This window comes from Mustela nivalis, assembly GCF_964662115.1.
Source record: "Mustela nivalis genome assembly, chromosome: 6".
In the NCBI taxonomy this organism is placed as follows: Eukaryota; Metazoa; Chordata; class Mammalia; order Carnivora; family Mustelidae; genus Mustela; species Mustela nivalis.
This window is the reverse complement of record NC_139025.1, coordinates 97,528,935-97,545,756: the sequence shown is the minus strand read 5'-3', so window position 1 is coordinate 97,545,756 and position 16,822 is coordinate 97,528,935. Positions and strand designations below refer to the sequence as shown.

The following is a 16,822-nucleotide window of genomic DNA, read 5'->3' as shown; positions in this document are numbered from 1 at the left end:
GGTTAGCAGTTAGTACTACGTGACATCATAATCAAGAAGGGGGTTCTCTGGGACAGCTTTTCTTAAGGTAAGATTTGATTTTACTTAGGGTTATCATCATTAGGGCTAACATGCTCTAAATATTTATTTATTCTTTTACAGTTATGTGGCTTTGCTTATCTTTCCTTTTTTTAAATGCATCCCTAGGGTGTACAGAGAATTAGCATATACATTATGTAAGTGAAAACACCTCTAGCCTTTAAAAAAGATATTTCATCAAACACAACTAACACAACTTCATTAGACTTTGGTAAAACCTCTTGTATTAAGGATATAGACTTCTGCCTTTTACACTCATAAACTGTGATAAATCCAAGGAGGATCATGGACTACAGAAATAACATTATTTGAAAAGAGAAATAAATAAGAACCCCCCAGGCGATGGTATTTTCCCTATAGCCTGGGTGCTTGCTCTGTTGAAAACTTTTGTTCTCAAAGCATGTATATGTGTGATAGCAGTTGTTCCTGTTTAAGAGATAACCTTTAATGCAGTTTTTCATCCCCTTTAAAATGGATGCACACAGAGTTTTAGCCTAGGTTCAAAACCGAGTATTCTCCCATCATTTTAATAATTGTTTAGGCATGTCCTATGACAATTATCCCGAGTTTCCTCAAACAACCCCCCACCAGCACCACCTATATTCTGCTTGTTCATATTCCCTTCACCCTTTCCTCTGTTATTATCACTGGTATCTCTGTACTTTAAAGTAAAAAGCAGTTCCAGATTATAGCAAACTCAATAGCCTTGCTCCAAAGTATGGCCCCTCCTGAAGAGACAGAAAAGGGAAGAAGCATGAAGGACCATCATGGGTTGAAATCAGGCACTACCAGAAGCCCAGCTTTTTTTTTTTTTAAAAGAGGCTCTTAGACATGTTTCCAGCAGATAAGTCTTGACTGGCTTGGAGAACAGGAAGGACTACTTCACAAATACCACTGTGTTTGAATTTCTAGAAGCCACCCAGGCCAAGAAGACATCCCTAAGAGAGAAGAGATACACATAAACTTAGAATTATATCCTAGTCTTTTGGAACTCTGTCTTAAATATTAAATAGCTCCATTAAGATGAAATGATATCACTCAGTATGAATTTACGAGCAGTGGGTCTTAAGTTTAGCAGTCCTGATTTACTGAAGCAGATTTGACTTAGGAAAATACCAATACTTTCATATATAGAGATAAATTCCAGAAAAATTGGGGAGATGGACAAAATCTTCAGAACTTCTCTTGCCTCTACCACCTACCCCCCTTCCTTCTCCTGTCACACTTAGCATAATGGTCCTGCTCAAATTCTAATTCCTTGAGTAGCTAGATTTGTGCTAAGGAGAGAAGCTAAGCTAATATCCATAGTCACTAACAGCTTAAGGTGTTAAAATATTTTTAAAAGAGCATATGTAACTGAATGTAATGTAATCAAAAAGCAAAAACTGCTGATTACGTCATCTTTGTCTATGAGGCAAATGTAAGCTCTTTTTAAGCAGAGGAAGCTTTTCTAGTCTCTATAATCAGATACACATAAAGCAATCTAGTCTACCTAAGGTCAGGTGATGCTGATTATATACTTAGGATTAATTTAGGAGTACCTGAATTGTAAGAAGGGGAAACTAAAAGCTCACCTGCAGTGCTTTACCACACATTCATTGCTGCAGTACTCATTGTCCCAGTCCTTACTCACAACGGGAGGGTTCTCACAACCGGACCTCACACATCGAGGCTGGGGTGAGAGTGTCACAGGAGACCCACTCACCAATTCAACATCCATTTGAGAAGGAGACTCAACCTATGAGAGGAAGAGAGCACCAAAAAGACAAATTAGATTGCTACTTACTTTGGGTTTTTAAAATTTTATTTGTTTATTTGGCAGAGAGGGAACACAAGCAGGGGCAGAGGGAGGGAGAAGCAGGCTCCCCACCAAGCAGGGAGTGCAATGTGGGGCTCGATCCCAGGACTCTGGGATCATGACCCGAGCTGAAGACAGATGCTCACAACTGAGTCACCCAGGTGCCCTCCACCTTTTTTTTTTTTTTTTTTTTAAAGATGTGATTTGTCAGAGCACAAGCAGGGGCCACAGCAGGCAGAAGGAGAAGCAGGCTCCCTGCTGAGCAAGGGGCCCAATATGGGACTCAATCCCAGGACACTGGGATCATGATCTGAGCTAAAGGCAGGTGCTTAACCAATTGAGTCATCCAGAGATCACAGGGGGGCAGAGTTTTTTATAAAAAGAGTTACTGGTTTCCCCCTCTATATGCAGCTTTAGACTGACAAAGATTCTTCCAGTTGGAGGAATGCTAGCTAGTACTCCTTAACTTTAATCCACTGAGCCACCCAGATGCCCCAGTACTCCTTAATTTTAATCTTATCACTGACTTTATTCCAAACTTGAATAATACTCCTGAAAATGTCCAAAGTATGGTGTGAGTAGAGGCTGGTTTACTTCAACTAGGATTGGGAGGGCTAAGAGAAGATAAAATGCACCATTAGAAAAAAGGAAAGACCTTGGGGGGGGGGGGTGGTCACAGTTTCCAGCTGACAGGGGTTTTCTTTAAATGATTGCTTCATTAATTGTGGATCTGGAGTCTCAAAGCAGGCCCATATTTTATTTAAAAAGACTATTGGTGAGGCGCCTGCCTGTGTGGCTCAGTGGGTTAAGCCTATGCCTTCAGCTCAGGTCATGATCTCAGGGTCCTGGGATCAAGCCCCGCATTGGGCTCTCTTCTCAGCAGGGAGCCTGCTTCCCCCTTCTCTCTCTGCCTGCCTCTCTCTTCCTACTTGTGATTTCTCTTTGTCAAATAAATAAATAAAATCTTAAAAAAAAATAAAGAGATTATTGGTCATGTAGATTAAAACTAGGTAACTGGCATCAGTTTATGTCTCTTTGGATAGACTCCATGATGTGAACCATTTTTTTTTTCAACCTATCCATCCCTCACCTAAAACATTAAGCCAACCAGCAGAGATGTAGGAAAAACTGAAGAACTTATATCTCCAAAGATTAGGATCCTTGGATAGACCCCTCTGAAAAATAACTCTAAGCTCAGGCTGTATCCTTTTGCGCAGAACTGCAATAGGACTTTTGTGTAGTTAAGTGGTCTGGGACAGACCACCTTCCTAAATGTTTCTCACCAAGAACACTACAGATTATCATGGGTAGGAAAAGTCACAGTTGCAGGGAACTCCTATTACAGGAACTCCTGGCTGCCAGACATTAAATGCTAGTACCAACCCCCACTTTTACTGGGTCAACCAAAATAATTCTACCTTTCCACTGGTCTGGAGAAAGACTTGAAAATAGGCTCACCTCAGGAACTACATCTGTGATCATCTCACAGATTGTCTCAGAAGTTTCCTCCACTGTATGGGCCTCGGGGCTGTTGTTTACAGGCCGCTCAGGACTACTTTCCACAGCTGGTGGGACTAAGGTCGTCTGCATTTTCAGAGTGGGTGGGGGCACAATCTTGATCTGCAGAGGTGGCGGCTGTTGCTGTAAATTGATTCGAACTTTCTGAGGTGGAGGCTGTTGCATGGCCTGAAGTGGGGGAGGCTGCTGCAGAATGGTCACCTGCTGTTGAGTGGGGGGCTGAGGCATCTGTTGCAGTGGAGGGGGTTGAAGTCGGGGTGGAGGCAGTTGCATAGAAGCAGCGGCTGCTGCTGCTGCCTGCAACACTGAGCGAGTGACAATTTGGGCTTGTTGACTGGGCTGGATAGTGGCTGTACTGGTTTGGCCTAGTTGGATCCCCCGGGAGGTCACCACTGTGGCTGGGATAACAGTAACCATCCCTCCTTGAGACATAGTAATAGAAGAGGGCAACATCTGTTTGGTAATAATCAACTTGGTGATATTGGGCTGACCCCCAGCCCCAGAAGATGCCTGGTTTGCCACATATGAGGAAAGAGTAGAGTTAACAACAATGGAAGGGGAGAGGGCAGGGGGCTCTGTTGAGGCTGGTGCTGGAGATGCTGGGTCAACAGTAGCCATAGGAGGTGGAGAAGGAGTCTGTGACGGTGGCACTGGATCCAATTCTACTGTTTCCACAGTGGCCTAAAAGACCCAAAAGAAATAAAGACAGCCATTGGGAAATTTATTCCCTTCCCCAGAACATATTCACTCTAATCACCTCCCAAGAAAAGATACATCACAGAGTGGGAGAAAGAAAAGAACTCTGGGAGTAAACAATGCAGTAATTGCAAATAATGGAGATAAACTCAGAAAGACGAACTGGTAGGGTTTGTGACAGAAACAATAGGAAACCTCTTATATACTTTTAACCTTTTAATACAACATAAAATTATCAGGTCCCACAGGTTTTTGGTAGTATTTACTTCTTGTAATTGCTAATAAACAGCTCCAAAAATCTTTTTAGTGCTTTAAGTAGCCCTCTTACCTGACATTCTTGATTGTCTTTATATGCAGCCAGAGCCTTCAGATACTCTTTCTTGGCAGCTTCAGTTTTCCTCTTATATACCTACAGGAAAGGGAGAGACTGTTTAAAAAGTCCCCATACTCCTAGAAAAGACTAATAATTCTCTATTACTTATCAACGAATGACAGTTCATCTCAGTTAAATACTGACATAACTCTTTTGAGTGAATATACTTCTGGAAGCTAGTAATCAAGACAGTCTCCATAGTCGACTCTACAGTGACCATGCATCTGAAAGTCAAACAATCAGCAAGTCTTGCCAGAACAACGATGCTTCCAGAGTTAACCCCAACCCATGCCCACTTTTATAACAACAACAACAACAACAAAAATTTCAGATCCAAACACTATATATAATCAATAGTCTGCTTAGCCTGTCACTGTGTCTAATGAGTATACTCTCCCTTAAAGAATGTGGCAAATTATTTGCAATGATGGCCCCAAGAATTCCTCCCCTCTTGTGTACTTTTTCTTCCATCAAGGGCTGAAACCTATTTCCCTGTCCTTTGAATCTGGGATAGATCTATGAACTGCTTTGACCATAAGAAGATGGCTAAAGTGACGGAGAGGCCTTGCTCTAAGTCTGCCATGCTATAAGGAAGCCAGTCTGGCCTTTTGAAGGATGAGAGGCCATGTGAATGAGCAGGAAAGCCAACAAGTAGCACCAAATGTCACACATGGGAGCAAGGTCACTTTGCCATACCAGCTGTCATTTGACTATAACCACAAGAATGAGCCCAGGCAAGAGCATCAGAAAAACCATCTAATCGGGGCACCTGGGTGGCTCAGTGGGTTTAGCCTCTGACTTCGGCTCAGGTCATGATCTCAGGGTCCTGGGATCGAGCCCCGCATCGGGCTTTCTGCTTGGCAGGGTGCCTCCTTCCCCATCTCTCTCTCTGCCTCTCTGCCTACTTGTGATTTCTCTCTGTCAAATAAAATCTTAAAAAAAACAAAAAAAACAAAAAAACCCCACAAAAAAACCCATCTAATCAATTCACTTTATCATGAGAAACAATAAACTGCCACTATTTAAAGCTATTAAATTTGTGGTCTGTTGAGCAGAAATAAAAGCTATAAGTTACAAATTTCAGCTTTTTATTCCAAATATTAAGTAGCAGACTCACTTTGATCCAAGACCTGGGGAGTCAAAGGCAATGTTAACTATAGCCATCTTCAGTATTAATTGTATTGTATCTTTACATGGTATAATCTTTCTTTCTTTCTTTCTTTAGAACAAAGGAGAGAGGAATAGAAGTGAGGGAGGGGCGGCGGGGGGGAGAAAGGGAGAGAAAGAATCTTAAGGAGGCTTCACACAAAGTGTGGAGCCCAAGGTGGGATTCAATCTCATGATCCTGAGATCATGACCTGAGCTGAAACCAAGATTTGGATGCTTAAGCCAACTGAGCCACCCAGGTGCCCCTATTTTTTAAATCCATATTAAATTTAGAGAGTTAACTATAGTTTTTAAGTTTATACTAGGACAATAAGAAAACCATAAACTAAAGTCTAAATTCAGACTGAGGCTAGTAGATCTTAGAGATGCAATTTACAAGGAATGGCCTAATTTTACAGATGTTGTAAAATGTAAAAATGTAAAAAATGTAAAAAATGGTGTTTAAATTAGATTTCAGTGTTTTTATAAACATTGTTAATAACTTTTAGATGTGCATTCTGGATTCAGTGGATGGCTATAACTTTTAAGGCAAAGTATGTTATGTGAATGCTACTTAAAAAAAGAGTTGATACTGGGGGCACCTGGGTGGCTCAGTTGGTTAAGTGACTGCCTTTGGCTCAGGTCATGATCCCAGAGTCCTGGGATCGAGCCCTGAGTCAGGCTCCTTCCTCAGCGGCGAGTCTACTTCTTCCTCTCCCTCTGCCTGCTACTCTGCCTGCTTGTGCTCTCTGTCAAATAAATAAAATCTTTTAAAAAAAGATATTAAATAAGAACTTAAAAAGTTAAAAGAAAACTTAAGTTTTTTATCCCCTTACTTAAAAACTTCTAGGACATTCACTACCCACTAGTCCCTCCATGTTTTGTTCACCTGTTTTTGCTCCTCTCCAAGACTATCCCACATGGACGCCACAATTTTTGAAACCTCCCCAAAAGTGGCATTGGGATTCTGTCCCTTGATGGCAGCCTGTGTATCACGGAAGAATAAAGCATATGCTGAAACTGGCTTCTGAGGTTCATTAGGGTCTTTCTTTTTTCTCTTCTTTGGGGCCTTCTGCTTTTTTCCTGCTTCCACCACAACTGTCTTCTGGCTGGGAAGTTGCTGCAAGGGAGAAAACAGAGGATTACAAAAGGAAAGAAGGAAGTGTCATGTCTGGAGAACTGTAAGAAAAGGACTTTTATGTGGGGGAACTAACTAGGCACATGGATGGAATTTTCAGAAATGCTAAAAAGGCAATAGGATTAAGACATTAGTAAAGTATGTGAGGACCAATTAGAATGGGGATTGGGAAAAGCATTATAAACTGTAGATTGAGAGGCAGGACCCCATACCCAGAAAAAAGCAGAGGAGATGGCAGGGCAGGAGCAAATAATACTGAGTAGGCTCTGTATGCCAAGAGTTTTATCCCAGAATATCATGGCAGATTTGATTTTGGCAGGGAATGCCTCACCCTCCGGAAATCCTCAACACCATCCTCATGAAGTGAACTAGTAGGTGAAGGGGTGGTTGAAAGACGATCCTCAGGTGACTGGGCAGGTGGCAAGATGGTGCCACCCCCTAAGCTCAAACCAAGTTGAGAACTCAGTTCTGACTGATCAATGGTGGTCAACTGGCTATGCCCCATCAAGCCAGATGTCATGTCTGTCATTGGTACATCAATTGTAACAGGTGGGTTGGCACTATACTGAGTTCCTATAGAATGGTCCAAGTCCTGAGAGAAGCAGAAGGACTAATTAAACACTAAATATTAAAAAACACCACTCTTTCCCCCCACTGAATTCAGGACAGTTTATAACCTTTGCTTACCCAGACTGTATCATCATTTAAAGACTAAACATCAAATACTTTATATAAAGTATATTAAGCTTTTTAGTAAAGTACAGAAATTACTAAAATCAACTTCTTTGTACTGAAAAGCCTGTTCTAAAATAATGAAAAATAACCAGAGAAGTTTTAATTATGGACAAGTTGAAAGGACAAATAAATTATTCAGTAATCTGGAGGTAGTGATGACTCACAGGGTAAAGAAAAACTTCCTTCCTGTACTCTCCTACAATAATGGTTTTTAAAATTGCAACACACAGGCAATTAAGAGTAGGCCAGTGTTAGAGATTTTTGGCACCAAATATAGTGTGAAGATGTGCTACTAATGAAATGTGCTGGAAGCCCAATACACCCAATTTATAACATACTAATTCACAATTAATACATTTGGTTCAGCCTGGGTTTGAATAACTCTCAACATGCCGGCTATCACACATTTTCTTTACACACATTTTAATCTTAGGATGTGATGGCAATTATAGGTGAAAAAAACACCCTCCCCTATCACAATCCTTTTCATATCTGGGTGAACACTGGACATTTCATAATTTTAAATCATTTTTCAAATAAAATTGACTCAAATGATAAATATCCTTCAGGGGAAATGAAGTCTTCATTTCCCCTGAAGGCTCCCCTGTGAGCCTTTAAACACAGAATGAGAACCAAGTAATACCCAAGTGTAGTAGGGAAGAGAGAGTCACTTTTATCTCCCGTACCACCACCAAGCCCAGGAGCTTGGGTAAATTTGATAATGTCTTGCCCCTTACCATGGTCAAGCCCCCACTCAGGAGCCCCCCGCCCTGCTCCATCAAGCCATGGGTCATGCCCACGGGCATGTCCAATGTCTGGACCCCATATTGGGCTGAAAAGCTGCCATCCTGAGAGGAGGAGGGGTCTGCCAGGTCATCAAAGTGGCCAACCACATCTGAGACAGCCAGTGAGGGATCAGAATCCAAAGAGATAGGTGGGATTTCAAATTCCTCATCTCCCAAGCTTGGTGTATGGAATGTCTGTAGGGGGAAAAAAGGGGAAAAAAAGTTAGTTTTAAGAGGAGGAACTGCATACTGCTAAGTGGAGAACATGGCTGGGTACTGGAGTTTCTTAGCATACCTCTGGATCCTATTTTTGTTACCAATTTATTAGGACCTATTTAATTTCACAAATAAACCTCTCTTATTTTTTTTTTTCAATTTTATTTTTTCAGTGTTCCAAGATTCATTGTTTATGCACTACACCCAATGCTCCATGCAATATATACCCACCTTAATAACCACCACCAGGCTCACCTAACCCTCCACCCGCCTTAAACTGCTCTTCTTCTTAATAGCCTTGGTCATACGGCATATACAAGGCTGCCAAAATCAATTACAGTTTTCAGTTTCTTATCTTTGCCATCTCAGTTGTCCTATAATGCTTATTGTTTTAATGAGTGACTCTTTTTCAGCACTGTTAGTAAGGACCCAGTCTTTATAAATTGTTTTGCCCACTATGTTTAAACTCTCGAAACATTCTAATTGACAACAGTTATTTTGCAGTTATACACCTGAACTATTAGACAACAGAAATTCATTGTCAGCCAGACAGTTATACTTTTTTGATTACTGTTTTTAGGTTCCTTTGACACAAATTCTAAAAGGTACTGTCATAGGAACAATATCCTCTTCTAAGGTATCTACACTTAAGAATTCCATCTTAGAAATCATGACATTAACAAGAAATAAGGTTACCATTTGTACAGCATTTTTGGAAAACCCAACAATGTCAAGGTTAATACTGAGCAGAAAAATCTTCATTAAGAGCTACAGCCAAAAGGCAAACTGGTTCTCTAACTTTCTTAGTCTTGCTCTCACAGAGCCTTTTCTGCAACAGAGGAAGAAAAAGATTACTCCAGCTAGCCATAAAACCCAATTCCTTCCTTGAATTCAACTACAGTAACAGAATCGTTCTATACGGAAGGGGTGAACATTCATGGAGCTAAAAGACCAACGTCTGACAGTAAATGCTACAGTTCCTTTTTGACACTAAAAAACTAAAATGGCAACATCTGTAGCAAGAGCATTATCTCTTATAAGATTTTGCAAGAGATTTTGATGTCAGAGAAGTATGGGTTCAAGTTCCAACTCTGTCAATTACTAAAGGACTCTGAAGGGGTCTTCCTCATCTATAAAATGAGAGTTGTAACAGTACTCTCCTTATATTGTTATTTTAATAACTATTAATCATTGCTATAATAATGTTAACATCCTAATTATTATTAATTTATGACCTGGTAATCAGTTATAGATAATTAGAATTTTAGAAACTTTAAATTCAGTCAACCTATCACAATGGTATAGTAAATATCAACTGATTCAGACCAAATTCAGTAATTACCCACATTTCCCCCCCATGATTAAACACTGCATTCTTTAAGAGTTCCTCAAGGTTATTATAGGTCCAGAAAGGGTCTCATTAATATCGCCATATTTAGGGGCACCTGGGTGGCTCAGATGGTTAAGCTTCTGCCTTCAGCTCAGGAGGTGATCTCCAGTTCCTAGGATGGAGCCCCATGTCAGGCTCCCAGGTCAGCGGGGAGTCTGGTTCTTCCTCTCCCCCTGCTTGTGCTCTCTCTCTCTCTCTCTCTTTTTCTTTTTAATTTATCAGAGAGAGAGAGAGCGAGCACAGGCAGACAGAATGGCAGGCAGAGGCAGAGGGAGAAGCAGGCTCCCTGACGAGCAAGGAGCCCGATGTGGGACTCGATCCCAGGACGCTGGGATCATGACCTGAGCCGAAGGCAGCTGCTTAACCAACTGAGCCACCCAGGCGTCCCAAGTGTGCTCTCTCTTAAATGAATAAATAAAATCTTAAAAAAAAATCACCAAATTTACTTTATTTTTTTTTAACTTTTTTTTTTTTTTTTTTTAGATTTTATTTATTTATTTGACAGAGAGAAATCACAAGTAGATGGAGAGGCAGGCAGAGAGAGAGAGAGAGGGAAGCAGGCTCCCTGGGGAGCAGAGAGCCCGATGCGGGACTCGATCCCAGGACCCTGAGATCATGACCTGAGCCGAAGGCAGCGGCTTAACCCACTGAGCCACCCAGGCGCCCCAAATTTACTTTATTTTTTAAGTTTTATTTATTTATGTAATTTCTACACCCAACATGGGGCTTGAACTCACAGCCCCAAGGTCAAGAGAGTCGCCTGCTCTTCTGACTGAGCCAGCCAGATGCTCCACCATTTTTATTTTAATGAAGACATTGCTAGAAACAAATTTCCAGCTGGCAGAAACTAGGGAGAAAAAAGGTATGTCTGTGAAATGCCTAATCTCTCTGAATCACATTGGCAAACTGAAAAAAGTTTCCTACAAGACAAAAAAAATATATATATATATTATATGAAGCAAAATATATATATATATATATATATCTTGCTTCATTTCTACATTTTCCTTCTTCCAAGATCCTTACTATTTTACTTAACATGGTAAAAAATTTGGTAGTTATGTGAGATGTGACATTAGAGTGGTACAAGGAATAGGAGCAAGCAGTTCTTGATGGGAAAAACTAAAAATCTTCCCAATAACTGAACTCTTCTCAGTACACAGCTCATGATTCTTGTGTGAAAGTTCTGAACTTGAGGTTCGTGACTCTTTCTGAACTTTCAGTTTAGGTTCATGTGAGATTTTTCAAGAGAGGACAAATATTTCTACCAAATTTTCATGCAAACAAAGTTATGGGGATGGGAAAAAGGATCAGGGTAAACATTTACTGTAATAGATTTAATAGTTGTATGATAGGTGTGCCTGGGTGGCTCAGTGGGTTAAAGCCTCTGCCTTCGGCTCAAGTCATGATCTCAAGGTCCAGGGATCGAGCCCCCCGTCAGGCTCTCTGCTCAGCAGGGAGTCTGCTTCTTGGACTATCTCTCACTCTCTCATCTCTCTCAAATAAATAAAATCTTTGAAAAAAAAACAGTTGTATTAAGGGGGTAGGAGAAGAATAAATGAAACAAGATGGGATTGGGAGGGAGACAAACCACAAGTGACTCTTAATCTCACAAAACAGACTGAGGGTTGCTGCGGGGAGGGGGGTTGGGAGAAAGGGGGTGGGGTTATGGACATTGGGGAGGGTATGTGCTATGGTGAGAGCTGTGAAGTTTGTAAACCTGGCAATTCACAGACCTGTACCCCTGGGGATAAAAATATAAAATAAAAAAATTTAAAAAAAAAGAATGCAAAGAAATGTAAAAAAAAATAGTTGTATGATATTAGTTTTCAATTTTTATAAGATACAGAATGTTTTGACAAAGCAAAAGATGCCTATGCTTTTCTGCTTAGCAGAACAAAAAGCAGCTCTGCCAAGATATGAAAATGATACTATTTGGTAAAGAGAACAGAAAAAGTAAAAATTCATATCCAAAACAAGAGACCAGTGTTCTGCAAAGGACTACCCTTCATAAACCATCTGGAGTGTTCTCATGGACTACACTAAAAACTCAGACATGCAGAGATTCCATTGTATCAAATTAACAAGGCACTCTTTCTATGCACCACCCCCTGGAATGTGGAAACAGATTTGTTATTCAGTATCCATAGCTTTAAAGTTGTTTGAGGGGGGGGGTTGATTTGCTTATTTGTTTCTTCCCTAAGTAAAGTAATAGCAACGATCAAGAATACAGAGGGTAAAATACAGGCTAGAACACACACCAGATTCACTCTAAAGCTCTTTTATTACCACAAATGATTATGGAGGAAAAACCAATAATGAATATCTAGTTATTTTATTTTAGTGGGTCTGCTACATAACTAGATCATACTCTACCACATATAAAACGATAGCAGATAATCAGGTAAAAATAAGTGATTTTGACCCAGGAGAAAACAAGTCTCATTAAGGCTTCTTTTCCTTCTCTGTTAAATACTGGGCATTTTTAAGGAAGGAAACAATTTGGGAATTACAGTTTATAAACAAGGATGCTCAGCTATTTAGAGAATGAAACAAAACAAAACAAAAACATGATTTCCCTCTTTTCCTATTTCCCCATGCCAAAACATACAACCCAGTATTTCTTTAAATACTTTGTGTAAATTACTCATTTTAAAGAAATTTATTTTAATCTAATACCTATTTACTCCTACACTGGTACAATGGGTCATTAAGATAATCTGTTGTTCTTCTTAAAAAAATGCTATAGTGAACATTTTAACTATTTAGCTGGAAATAATTAACTGGTTCTAATATTATAAGTACTTTTCCTAATTAAAAATAGGTATCTTCATATTAATTCCTGAAAGTGCTGAAAGCACAGTATCATTGTATAAGAGCCAATAAGAATGAGGAAAACAGAAAGATTAAACTCCCTTCAGATAGTACAACTTCCCTGTCTCAAGCAATGCTATAACACATCTTAAGCATTCCTCTCTGGATACTTACTCCTTAGAAATTTTTAGTAAAGTGTATAGCTCAAAGAATTTTTACATATGTAAACATCCAATTAACCATCACCCAGATCAAAGATAGAGAACTTTTCCATCACTGTAAAGATTCTGTCATACTCCTTCCCAGTCAATATTCTCTCCTTTTCATAACAGGTGCCACTATTCTGATTTTTATTACCATAGTTTCACATCGTCTATTCCCTATATTTATTTTTTAAAAAAATGAACTTATATAGTGTCTACTCTTTTATGTCAGGCTTTTTTCAAATTAAAAATCTGAAATGTATGTATAATATATATGTGATAGATCTATCACATATATATTATACATACATTTCAGATTTTTATTTGTCAGAGAGAGAGAGAGACAGCGAGTGCATGCACAAGCAGGCGGAGTGTCAGGCAGAGGGAGAAGCAGGCTTCCCACTGAGCAAGGAGCCTGATGTGGGCCTTGATCCCAGGCCACTGGGATCATGACCTGAGCCAAAAGCAGACGCTCAACCAACTGAGCCACCCAGGCATGCCAATAATATATTTTTGCGAACACCCAAGGTACATTTATTAGTAGTTCATATTCTTTTTTATGGCTATGTAGTATCTCTTTTTACAAATGTACCAGTTTAGAGACATTTGGGTTGTTTCCAGTGCTTAGCTATTATGAGTAAAGTTGCTGTGAACATACATGTTTTTGGTGAATATACGCACTCAGTTCTCTCATGTTTACATCCAGGAGTAGAACTGCTGGGTCCCAGGGTAGGTATATGTTCATTTTTAGCAGATACTGTTAGTTTTCCAAAGTAATTGAATCAATTTACACTTCAATCAGAATGATTAAGAGTTATATGAATCCTTGCAAAATCTTGTAATTGTGCTTTTAATTTTAGCCATTCTACTGGGTACACAGTCATGCTCGTTATAATTTAACTGGTATTCCCCTGATGAGTGATGATGACACTCTTTCATCTGGATACCCTCTTTTGTGAAGTGTGTGTTCAAATCTTCTGCCCATTTTTATTTTTATTTATTTATTTTTAAAGATTTTATTTATTTATTTGACAGAGAGAGATCACAAGTAGGCAGAGAGGCAGGCAGAGAGAGAGAGAGGAGGAAGCAGGCTCCCAGCTGAGCAGAGAGCCTGATGCGGGACTCGATCCCAGGACCCTGAGATCATGACCTGAGCCGAAGGCAGCGGCTTAACCCACTGAGCCACCCAGGCGCCCTTCTGCCCATTTTTAAATTGGATTTTTTACTCTACAGGTATTTTATATATCCTGAGTATGTGTCAGGTATGTGTATTAAAATATCTTCTCCCAGTCTATGGTGTACCTATTTAATTTCTTAATGATGTCTTTTGATGAAAACACATTTCTAATTTCAATGAACTCCAGTTTTTCAATTATTAGCATTTTTAGACATCTATCTTTTATTTCTTGCAAGGAAACTCTAAATATCACTTTTTCTTTTTCTTTTTTTTTAAGATTTTATTTATTTATTTGACAGAGAGAGATCACAAGTAGGCAGAGAGGCAGGCAGAGAGAGAGGAAGGGAAGCAGGCCCCCTGCTGAGCAGAGAGCCCAACTCGGGACTCGATCCCAGGACCCTGAGATCATGACCCAAGCCGAAGGCAGTGGCTTCACCCACTGAGCCACCTAGGCGCCCCAAAATATCACTTTTTCTAAAAGAAAAACTTAATATCACCTTTACCTAGTTCTAAGTTATATTGGAGGTGGTTCACAATAAGACCAAGCACAACAAAAACCACAAACCAATTGAAATAAAGGTCAAAAGCGAAAAAAAAAAAAGAGGGGAAGGGACGGTGAAGTTATAATGAGAAAAACTGTTAGCAACAACAAAGACCTAAGCTAAAGGAAGACACTGAAATTTAGTTGTGAGCTTCCTGGCAAAATTGTTTGTTGTTGTTTTGTTTTTTAATTTCTTCAAGTTATAAAAACACACACAAAAAGGACAGACTCAAACCTGGAGAGTTTCTTTATGAGGCCAGAGTGAAATTTACCACACTCTAAATTTAAATCTGATTCAGAAGAAATTGGCAGTGAGGGGCGCCTGGGTGGCTCAGTCCTTAAGCATCTGTCTTTGGCTCAGGTCATGATCCCAGGGTCCTGGGATTGAGTCCCACATCTGGCTCCCTGCTCAGTGGGAAGCCTGCTTCTCTCTCTCCCACTCCCCCTGTCTGTGTTCTTTCTCTTGCTGTGTCTCTGTCAAATAAATAAATAAATATTTTTTTAAAAAATGAGAAAAAGAAATTGGCAATGATGCACATTCATGTGGATAAGGTCGATGTGAGATTTGTAACACTCCAAATAATGAAATTAAATCATGGAGATAGCATTCAGAAGAAAATGGCAACAAGACTGGAAAGCATCAAAGAGATTTAGTTTTATATAATTTATAGATTTGTTGTTCATTTGAGCCACACCTTCCCTTCCTTAAGAGAATAACAATAACCAATAATGGCAATAAAGAAATCAAACTATCAATTGTCCCTTTTCAATCTAATTCTCATCCATGAAAATGTTAAGGTTTAATACAGGATAAACCTACTCAACAGCAACTGAGAATTCTTAGGACAAAAAACAAAAAAAAAAAAACTGATGCAAGTGCTTCACATCACTTTAGGGGAAAAAAAAGTACTAAAAATTCTCAAAAAACCCCCAAATTCTAGAAAGCTCAAGACAAGTTTTTCAAAGACCAGGAAATTTATTTTTTCTATTCCAAATCTTACTATTTCACCCTGCCTAAATAAGTGATTTGTGTCTATATTACGACAATATTTGAAGCAAAGCTTTTTCACAGATACTAAATTACCTCATCATAACCATTACTTCTACTTCACAACATCATAAGAAACTATTTTTACAGCCATTTGACAGCTAGAGAATCTGTGACATACAAAGGTGAAGTAACCTGCCCAAACTCTTGAGTCACTGGCAAACAAACACATGTACTCAACTCCAGGTTTTCTAGCAACTATTTCCTTTCATCCTGTCATTAGCAAAACAAGCCTATTGGTAAACATAACTACTTAAAAAAAAAAAATCCTTGAGTAGAAGTTTAAGTGAAACAAAGGCCCTGCAACAGAGATAGTTCCAAGAACATATGTTCACAGTTAACCCTTTAAAAGGAAACTCCTCGCTTACTCCAATTTCTTTAGCTGAAGTAATCTCTTCCCGCCGTGACCCACCCCTACCTTGTTGTAGTTATTTCTCGCCAATAAAAGGAAACAATTCCACCCTGTCTTCCAATCCAGAATCACTCTGAAATGGGTTAGCTCTTTCCAAAGTCCTGCTTTTCTGATGACAGCAGCTTCCCGGGCCTTCCCCTTAGTCTTCATAGGTTCTGGAAGCAGCTGCCACTGTCCTCTGAACACCAATCGCCACCCCTAATTCCCAGCCTCCCCCCGCCCCCGCCCAGGCGTCCCCGCTCTCCTCCCCACCACCCTACCCCACCGCGGCTTCAGGCCCTCCCCCCCACAGCGTCGCCAGCTCGTGCTCACCTCGGCCCCTGACAGGAAGGGGTGCGAGGGCCCTGTGATCGTCAGGTAATTGTCATTTCCTCCGGGAAACTGGAAACCAAAAGAAAACCGCGGGGATAAGTTAGGGGGAGTAGGGAACTAGCAGAGAGCGAAGGATTCTGTCCCCGACATTCTGACAACACTCCCAAACCCGGCTCCCTTCGCCCCTCCCATCAGCAGCCTCTCCGCCCGGCTTCCCGCCTGTTTCGAGTCGGTCGGCCGCGCTCTCTCGCCAGCCTTCCTAACGCTCGGGTTCCTACCTCCATCTTCACACAACGGCTACCACCGTCTCAGTTCCCTCATCGCTCCCACCGCCCCCACCGGACTCGAACTGCCGTCACTTCCTCAAGGACGCGCGTCGCTCTCCACTGATTGGAAGGAGCGCCGTGGGGCTATTGCCCGGAAGGCCGAGAGGACGGAAAGG

General features: G+C 40.4%; 1 protein-coding gene across 3 annotated transcripts; it reads right to left on the bottom strand.

Moving 5' to 3' along the window:
* Positions 1-279: 279 nt before the first annotated feature.
* Positions 280-16,749, bottom strand: TOX4 (TOX high mobility group box family member 4). 3 transcript variants are annotated; one of them, XM_082736903.1, is made up of 9 exons: positions 16,659-16,749; positions 16,381-16,449; positions 8,220-8,462; positions 7,079-7,339; positions 6,499-6,729; positions 4,419-4,499; positions 3,335-4,075; positions 1,653-1,816; positions 280-1,016 (listed from the first exon to the last, which is right to left on the bottom strand). In XM_082736903.1, the coding sequence occupies exons 1-9, from the start codon at positions 16,662-16,664 to the stop codon at positions 956-958; spliced, it is 1,857 nt and encodes a 618-aa protein (XP_082593029.1). In that variant the 5' UTR covers positions 16,665-16,749; the 3' UTR covers positions 280-955. The 3 variants fall into 3 exon arrangements, with proteins under 3 accessions (XP_082593029.1, XP_082593028.1, XP_082593030.1); XM_082736902.1 differs by lacking the exons at positions 16,381-16,449; positions 16,659-16,749 and adding an exon at positions 16,075-16,299; XM_082736904.1 differs by lacking the exons at positions 7,079-7,339; positions 16,381-16,449; positions 16,659-16,749 and adding an exon at positions 16,075-16,301.
* Between the last annotated feature and the right edge of the window lie 73 nt (positions 16,750-16,822).